This window comes from Nymphaea colorata, chromosome 14, assembly GCF_008831285.2.
Source record: "Nymphaea colorata isolate Beijing-Zhang1983 chromosome 14, ASM883128v2, whole genome shotgun sequence".
Taxonomy (NCBI): domain Eukaryota; kingdom Viridiplantae; phylum Streptophyta; class Magnoliopsida; order Nymphaeales; family Nymphaeaceae; genus Nymphaea; species Nymphaea colorata.
Window position 1 is genome coordinate 718505 of NC_045151.1, and position 8492 is coordinate 726996.

At 38.4% G+C, this 8492-nt stretch overlaps 1 protein-coding gene across 6 annotated transcripts; it reads right to left on the reverse strand.

The window, feature by feature from the left end:
- Positions 1–1458: 1458 nt before the first annotated feature.
- LOC116267401 (50S ribosomal protein HLP, mitochondrial) lies at positions 1459–8291 on the reverse strand. 6 transcript variants are annotated; one of them, XM_031649090.1, is made up of 4 exons: positions 8230–8291; positions 4379–4451; positions 2227–2321; positions 1459–1995 (listed from the first exon to the last, which is right to left on the reverse strand). In XM_031649090.1, the coding sequence occupies exons 2-4, from the start codon at positions 4410–4412 to the stop codon at positions 1621–1623; spliced, it is 504 nt and encodes a 167-aa protein (XP_031504950.1). In that variant the 5' UTR covers positions 4413–4451; positions 8230–8291; the 3' UTR covers positions 1459–1620. The 6 variants fall into 6 exon arrangements, with proteins under 6 accessions (XP_031504950.1, XP_031504947.2, XP_031504952.2 ...); XM_031649087.2 differs by lacking the exon at positions 8230–8291 and adding an exon at positions 5649–5849 and having other exon boundaries at positions 4379–4448; XM_031649092.2 differs by lacking the exon at positions 8230–8291 and adding an exon at positions 5649–5849 and having other exon boundaries at positions 1459–1992.
- Between the last annotated feature and the right edge of the window lie 201 nt (positions 8292–8492).

The following is an 8492-nucleotide window of genomic DNA, read 5'->3' on the forward strand; positions in this document are numbered from 1 at the left end:
ACCATAAATGTTTGCCACCCTTTAGGGGAATAATACTGATTGCCTATAAATAGTTTAACAAGCTGAAATCTACCGATTCATTACCGCTAAACTCAAACAGCCAGAATCACTAAACTCAAACATCTAGAATGGCAGCCAAAATGATTTAGACACCCATAAACATTACATAGACGCTGCAAGCTTACGAGAAAATCTCTTTACAAAGTTCTGCTTCAACCATGGTAACTGAAATCCTATGTGGCCAAAGAGTCGGTATCCCTAATTTTGAAAAGCAACCAAAAAGCATGGAATAGACAGTTCCTTGGGAAAATGCAAGATCATTCACAAGCCACGGCATTATGAAAATGTCCACCATCAAATAACACAACTGCATAATTAGCAACATAAGAATCAAACATATCATGAAAGCTCGTCGACAATTAAACAACTAATGAATACAATCTCTTTATGAACTTGATTGCTGGGTTTTTACCCCATATAAATTCATTTTCTTTTAATCTTTTGAAACAATTTCAAGGTTTTAAAACCTAGTGACTCAGGATTCGACTAGGAGTGAATAACTCGGTATTTGTTGGGTCAACTCAGTCACTCGGAACAACTTTATTTTTTGAATGAAGTACATCTTCATATGTATAAATACTGCTTGCGATACTTACAAAGCTGATATATTACAAACAATATGTATAATAATGTGTATCCATATATAGAATATAAACCTTATTAATATATTTACTACAATCATGTAACGAGTGTCTGTCTGTACATGCACGCCAAGACACATCTATATAATTATTTATATTGCTGCAGAGATTTGATATAACGTGGTTTTGGTATTATTCATAAGTACATTTATATAATGTGCACACTTCCATAGAAGACTCGGTCAAACTCACCTTTGACGATAACTAAGTCTAGACATCCCATGGCTCGGCCTAGTCATATCAAATCCTGGTTTTTTTATTCCTTTGACCAGGTTGAGGACCGAGTCATTTAGTCAACCAAGTCAACGTGACTCGGCTGGGTTTTTAAACATTGATCAATTTTATCAATTACTATGAAAAGTTTTGTCTATTACTATGAAAAGCAAATAAAGTTTTAGTTACAGGATACTTAAATTACTAATTTCATTGATGCTGTTTGTTATACCGATATAAAATTTTCTTCAACAATTTGTACTTCCAATGATACTTTTGGTGTTCCATTTGTATATTAAGATTTTTGCTCACGCATACACACACATGCAGACGAATAAGAAAAGAAGCAAGGCAGTCCCGTTGTATCCATTTTAACAGAAATATTGCAGCCCCCTTGTGTTCATTTTAATAGAAATTTTGCAGCAAGCATCTCAGACTCATATCCATGCCTGTGATTGCCATGGATGGCAACTTTAAATGAGGGATAACATACAGGGAAGAGAGCATGATGTGGAAGTGATTTTTCCCAAGAAGGCAGTTGATGGAGTTGATGGAACTGCTCTTGATTCATGAAAATTGAATAATAACAGGCAGTATACACTAAAGTTATCAAAGATATTTCTTGCTTCTACTGGTTCCCTAGTGTTTTGGCATAAAAAGTATGAAGCCTCTAAATTCACCCAACAACTGAGAAAAAAGGCAGAATTCATGCAATATGTTCTGCTAGGGTCAAAATTTTGACATGTTTCATTTTCCTAAGCTCGTGTGGCACGGGACCAAAAACTCGAGTTCCAATAGGCTCACCTTGTTTATTGATAAGGACAACTGCATTATCGTCAAACTTTATTTCACTCCCGTCACATCGTCCACGTTGCATGGCAGCACGAACAACAACACAATAGACAACATCTCCTTTCTTGACTTTGCCACGAGGCTGGGCTTCTTTGACAGAGGCAATTATGGTGTCACCTAGTTTTGCCCCTCTTTTTCTTTTCAGTGCCTGTATGCACATGACACGTTTTGCCCCCGAGTTATCCACAACCTTAAGGTTTGTTCTCATTTGTATGAATGTCCTTTGCTGCTGAAAAAGGCCACACGATAATCAATCAAGTGAGCAACATTCTGCCGACTTTATCAGCATTCACAGGCAGAATAAAGGAACGTAATGGTGCTTAAACAACAAAAGCAACACAAATAGTTCATTTGGAATTGCTCAGAATACTTATGCAGCCCAAGCAAATGTGCTCTCTCTTTTAACGGGTAGATTACTAGTTCAAAATATAAGAAAAGGAAGTGGAAGCAATGTACAAACCTGTGACCAAAATGGGCATCTTGCTATGGGATTGGATGATGCACTCATTGTTCCATTGCAATTACTAGTAATACCACTCAACAATGAGCGACCAACTGCAATAACATAAAAAAGCATATTTACCATGTAGAGTGCTTCCTAATCATGTCACAATAAAAAAAAAAGACAAATAAATACTGGTTCATAATTTTTCGGGCATTAATAAGATATCTGCCACAAAAGTTCCCTGCCTGTTTCAAGCTTCAACTTGCATCCAATTAGAGAACAAATAGCGCAAAATATATAACAGATAACCAGGTGACAAACTTTAATAACCAGGAAAGCCATACTACAGAAGAAAACAGCCCTGCTGGAGGATGGCCCCCCATCTTTATTACACAAAAACTGAATCACAAAAAATACAGCAACAAACCAAAGAAAACCATACTACAGAAAAGAAACAATCTCCGAAGAACAATGAAGAAGAAAATCAAAATACCATATTGAACAGAAAGTGCATTCTCAATCATAATCATCTTTTTTCTCTCTTAAAGCCCAAAGCATGTGCAAGAGCAACATAAATTCTTTAAATAAATTGAGCAACAATAATTCCCCAAAATCGCACTAATATCCCAGCAATAACTTCAATTCATGATCCTGACAGCATACAGCAGCGCATACAGCTTTACTGTGGCCGAGGACGAATGACCTAAGATACTGCATTCCTTTTGCAATGCAACACTTTTCCAACCGCAATACATTGTAAAACAAATTGAATTCTCAAAACATTAATGAAGGACATTTTTACAAAATAAAAATATATCCAATTAAACAATTTGGACAAACAACTTTTCCACTTTTCTCTTTTTTCACATAATGTTTCACATACAGAAAGAAATTTCAGATTCAACCTACAATACTTTGAGTACCTACCCTTACTTCATTGATGTATCCATCTATTTAGCTACAATGATGGGCATAAAGAAGGGGAAAATTCCTTTCCAACTTCAAGGTGAAAATATGCTTAAGATATGCCAGAATAAAATCATTCACATGGTTGTTATTCCTAAAATAGGATCCCTTTTCAGACCAAACAAACAGATCATATAGACAAAGGGGTAAAAAGCCAGGGAGAATAATCTGAAGATAAAAAATATTTGATCCAGATCACAAGAAACATTCCTGGACTCTACCATCACTCCATCAATCAGAATGACTATTTAACAACTTCTGAGTACTACTGTGAGGAGGATGGAAACAATTTAAAGGCATTTCTGGAAAACATAGGTGCAGCACTAGTAACAATAAAGAGATCATACTACTAGAGGGTCCCTAATAATGACAAGCTGGTATACCTACTTAGAACCATAACATCAAGAAGTTTAAATGCTAAATTCTTTAGAAAATAATAAACCTTAATCACATAGCTAATCTAAATAAACAAGTTAGCACCCCTTGTAATAAGCTTGGATGTCATATATGCCATGTGAAGAAAATGATGTCGAACTGAAAAAGATAACATCAACAATGGCTTTCCACAAGACGTATGAAGACAAGATAACTGATAAAGTAATAATGGGTCCATGATTTGAGGAGATACCCCAGACAACATATCAGAATATACCTACTCTACAAAATAGGATAATCGAGGCAACAAAAGTAATACCAAGATTAGTGATTTCTTTTCCAGAGGGAACCATACCCATCCAACAAAGTAGAATACTCATCTTCATGAGACTTTAGAATAAAATTGCCGCTACCAATGACCAAGGGTGGACATTATCAAGAAAGTAAAATATTAAAAACTTCGGCCATGACTGGCTTGAACAATTATATACTAACAAATTAAAAAATACAGGATGAATTTACTACACAAAATTGAGTTCAGTGATGATATAAAACAAATTATTCCTTCAAGATATAAGTCATTCTTAACATGACAGCATTAAAAAATAGAGGGCAATGAACAAATCAACATTAGTGATGTTTCATATTTTTCAGTTTCCAGAAGCAATATTTGGAACTTCACCTACATAGAACACTGCATAGGATAGATAACGTCATAGGAAACTGAACGAAATTACTACTGAAGAACTTCAAAAAATGTGAAAACTGCACTGATATAATGCGTTTGAATCTCTAGACGTTAAAAACAGATAAAAGAATCATATACCAGTGGAACAAGCACGTGAAAAAGAGGAACTCATGTCTGTGCAGAGGACCTTGAATAATAGTTCGAGTTTCTTCTGCCAAGAAAACGACAATCAGAACTTCAGATGAAAGTTGAAGCAATTTCAGTTGATATTATGTATTTGTGTGCATGTGTGTGTGTGTGTGTCTCAGAGAGAGAGAGAGAGAGAGAGAGAGAGAGAGCATCTGTTTAAGATATGATCTTCATTTAACCAATTTTTTAGGTTTACACCCATGCATCATAACAATGAAAGATGAAAGACAAAGTGCATTAGTGAAGCTAATCACAGGTTGAGAAACTATTCATCTCGTTAAAACTGAGGTGTACGTTACTAAACCTTGTCTAACAAGAAAATGGAAGTTGGAAGCAAGTTCATGGGACTGTTATGACTTATGACTTCGCCAAGTTGATGGGAGACTATACAAACCATTTGATTTCATCCAATATTCAAATATTCTATATACTTTCATTGCACCTGCCTATCCCTATGCTGATGTGCTCCTTACTTGACAACACATGCCTACCTATAATTAAGGTTGCAAATAGCTCAGAATTAGGAAGGCTAAATACAGGGACGATCATTTATACAGGCTATGCAGGAAATAGCAGAAAACTAGTGAAACCACCAAACCATGTCTGAACCACCCGCATCACAGGATTGTTTGGTATAGGATTTCCCAGTTGATCTTTTCTTCTGGCTTATGAAGTTTAATGGCAAATGGAAAATGACAACATGTCCACAAACTAGCAGGGTCATCATAGGTTTGGTTATGCAGTTCTTATCCAAATTCAAAAATTAAATTCCTAATTGAGATAACTTAGCTCATGTCAGTTTTGCTTCCGATTTTCAGGTATCAGACTGAAATTAAGTCAGGTGCAAACATATTAGACTCATTTTAGTTTACTGAATCCGATCGATCTGAATATACCAACGAACAAAGAAGCTAAAAAGTTCACCAAGATCATCAGAAAAATGCATTTTGCTAGCACGAGAGCTACCTTCACGACAAAAGCGAAAGCAAGTTCCGTCAAACGCAAAAAAAAAGACAAAGATCTAATATGCTAGAGAAAAAAAGGAAAACTAAAGGCAGCCCTTGTTGCAGCAGAGAGACAGAGAAGGAAGGACTGTCTGCTAGCGGGCCTCATTTGAAACACTGAGAGAGGAAATGGCTGCCGGTCGGTATGACATTGCTGGCCGGCAGCCTTCAACCTAGAGAGAGAGAGGGAGAGAGAAAGATTCAGTCAAACTCACCTGAACGCACCTGCTCGGGTTTAAAGGAACCAGTAATCGTCGGAGAGATAGAGAGACTGGGGCGCCGGTGTTCGTCGGAGAGTGGAGAGGGGCGCCGGCGTTCGTTGGGTGGAAGGAGGGGTTACTAAGGGAACACCGCACCTGAGCTGATCGAAAATCCCTTTTTACTTGACGAGATAAAAGCATTAAAATTAAAAAAATGTTCTAATGTGCATTTATAAACGAAACCAAATGCGCCAGAAGCGCGCCTCAACCCTTGGCATTGAAGCGTTCGAGGGCCTGATGGCGTACGTTTCCCCATCGGAGCGCACGCACTTGACAAGCTGAATCGAGCCACGCCGTCCCACGACAAGTCGACGCCTGTTTCTAGAACGTAGGCATGCATCCCGTGTTTGCATCAGCGGAAGAGATCCAGTTGACAAACACGTGACTCGGACTCGGATCAGCAGGTGAAGGGGTCACTGGGTTAATGAGTTGGCTGGTCAACTCTATCGAGTTTTAAAATAACTTGAATTGAGCAGGTTGGGGCGAGTAGAGATGAGGTGAGTCAAGGGCAAGTTGGTTCATCTTTGACTTGTGGCCAGGTTTTTTTAACGATGCTCGAGCCAACTTGGCAAGTCAGCTAACTATGATCTAAAGAACACACTCGTTCTGCTATGGGTGGCCACCAAACCAATGCTATTAATTCATCCAGAAGTGAAGGGTTTTGAAGGATTATGAAAACTATTTTGTGCAGCAATATCTTCTCTTAGGTGCCTCTCTCTCTATCGCTCTTTCTTTTTTTTTTAGTGGCCTTGATTTCAAAAACATGTCTTGCATTTTCCGCGTAACTTTGGTCGGCAACCATAAAATAGAGGCTGGAAAGTTAACGTCGGTAAGTTTGAAACATGTAACTTTTTTTTCTTGCATTTTTCTAGAACGTCTTTAGCAGCATATTTATCGTCATTATTTCAGTCTAACCATGTTCTTAAGGGTGCGTTTGATACACAAGGAAGAATTTAACGTGGTAAATTTACCACGGTAAATTTTTTTGGAAAAAAAATACAGGATAAAATTTAACCCTCTTCCGATTTGAGGTCATGTTTGATGCACAAGAAGAATTTAACCCGGTAAATTTAACCCTGTTTGATGCACAAGGAAGAATTTAACCTGATAAATTTAACCCTGTTTGATGCACATGATAGAAAAATTAGGGGACTTTTTTCAGAACTGCAATAAGTTGTTCTTTTTTCTTCTCATCCCCAATTTGACGTGGGAAGAAATTAGAAGATGATCTTCCAAAACAAGAAAATGTCTACACCTACGCCCTTTGGCTGAAAACAACAGACCATCCACCATGTTATTGACCCAACTGAACAATAAATAAAAAAGCAGCCAACAATGAAAAATAACTTCCGCAATTGGACTTGATTCACAAAGAACAGACATTTCATTCATGTGATAAATAACAATTGCTAATGATTAACTACAAAATAGAACTAATATGCATCCAACATGGAATTTGCAGCTTATAAATTAGATATAAGGTTAAATTTGAAAGTCATGGAAAAGCAAATATAGAGTCTCAACAGAGTCCAAGGAGCATAAGTGAAGAATCAAGCTGTTATAGTTCCTGATAAATTCTAGTTCATTCTGGATTTATACAAATGGAAATGCTTTATCATTTATAGCAATATCATTTTGATTTATCAAGTACAACGGATGGTGGTATGTGGAGCCAAGTTGCAGACACGCTAAAAACAGGTGACTTCTGTCAAGATTGCCACATGCACTGCAAGATCCTAAGAATTCAGTAAGGCGCCGAAGATAGACAAGTGCCTCGCATGGTACTGGATCATAGTCATAATCATCATATACAAACATCAAAAGTAGATTACACTTGCAAAGAAATACCGTAAAGGAACCTTAACCCTCAAAATTCAGTGGGATTCTTAAACACCAGCCTCAGTAAGGACTCGTTGGCCATAAGTGGCCACAATCCAATATAGAGGGAATTGCGCGTAGACCTTGTCACAACTTAGAAAGCAAATCCGCTTCAGTAAAAGCATAATGCGAGACTTCTGAAATTGAACTTGACATGTTCCATTAAATGCCAAGAGCATGCTCCACATTAGGAGATCGATAATGAGAAAGGTTATCCCCAAAAGAAGTTGGAAGGAAAAGAATTTTAGGAAAAACAGCTGAAAAATGTCCCTTTTCAAGAAGCAAGGTGCCGGTGGAGATGATGAACTCCACAAGGGAAGCAGACCTAAACAAATTGTCGATGATATAAGGCAGTTATCATGCCACCAAATACTGCACAAGCACATATACACAGATAGTGAGAGAGAAAGGAGCGACCCCGAGAGAGAGAGAGAGAGAGAGAGAGAGAGAGAGAGAGAGAGAAAGAGAGAGGTGTAGGCGACTTAGCGAACACATTTGCTCACTGAAGCATAGCGATGGCTCTCTGAAAGGCCTGGTTTCCATTGTTGGTCCTCCTCGATCACGAAGGATAGAGAGGAACAATCTGGAACCGATTGCAAGAGAGAGACAGAGGGCGTTTTTGAAAAAGGGACACATCGAGAGCAAGAGAAACCCTTACATGAGCGGCGACTGTGGCGTTGGAGAACCGGCGGAGGAGCGGAGCAGCAACGGCGGAGCGGCGACGGTGAGAGCGGCGACGGTCTCGAATGCGAGGGAGGGAGGAGGAGACTGGTGAAATGAGGGGAAAGCGTCAGAGGTCGAGCGGGTGAAATTTCACCCGCCCGTACAGTTTTTTCTGGAAAAATTGGTTATCAAACGGGTCCTAAGCATAGACAAGGGGCAAAATAGTGGTGGATCTCTTTCGGGCGGGCCGTATCAACA

Bases quoted from the DNA above. Each gene is read 5' to 3' on its own strand.
- LOC116267401 (XM_031649086.2), bottom strand. From the start codon at position 5,834: ATGCTTTTATCTCGTCAAGTAAAAAGGGATTTTCGATCAGCTCAGGTG. The intron at 4,452-5,648 runs GTGAGTTTGACT...TTTTCTTGGCAG, and splicing joins ACCCGAGCAGGTGCGTTCAG to AAGAAACTCGAACTATTATT. The intron at 1,996-2,226 runs GTTTGTACATTG...GGCCTTTTTCAG, and splicing joins GATGCCCATTTTGGTCACAG to CAGCAAAGGACATTCATACA.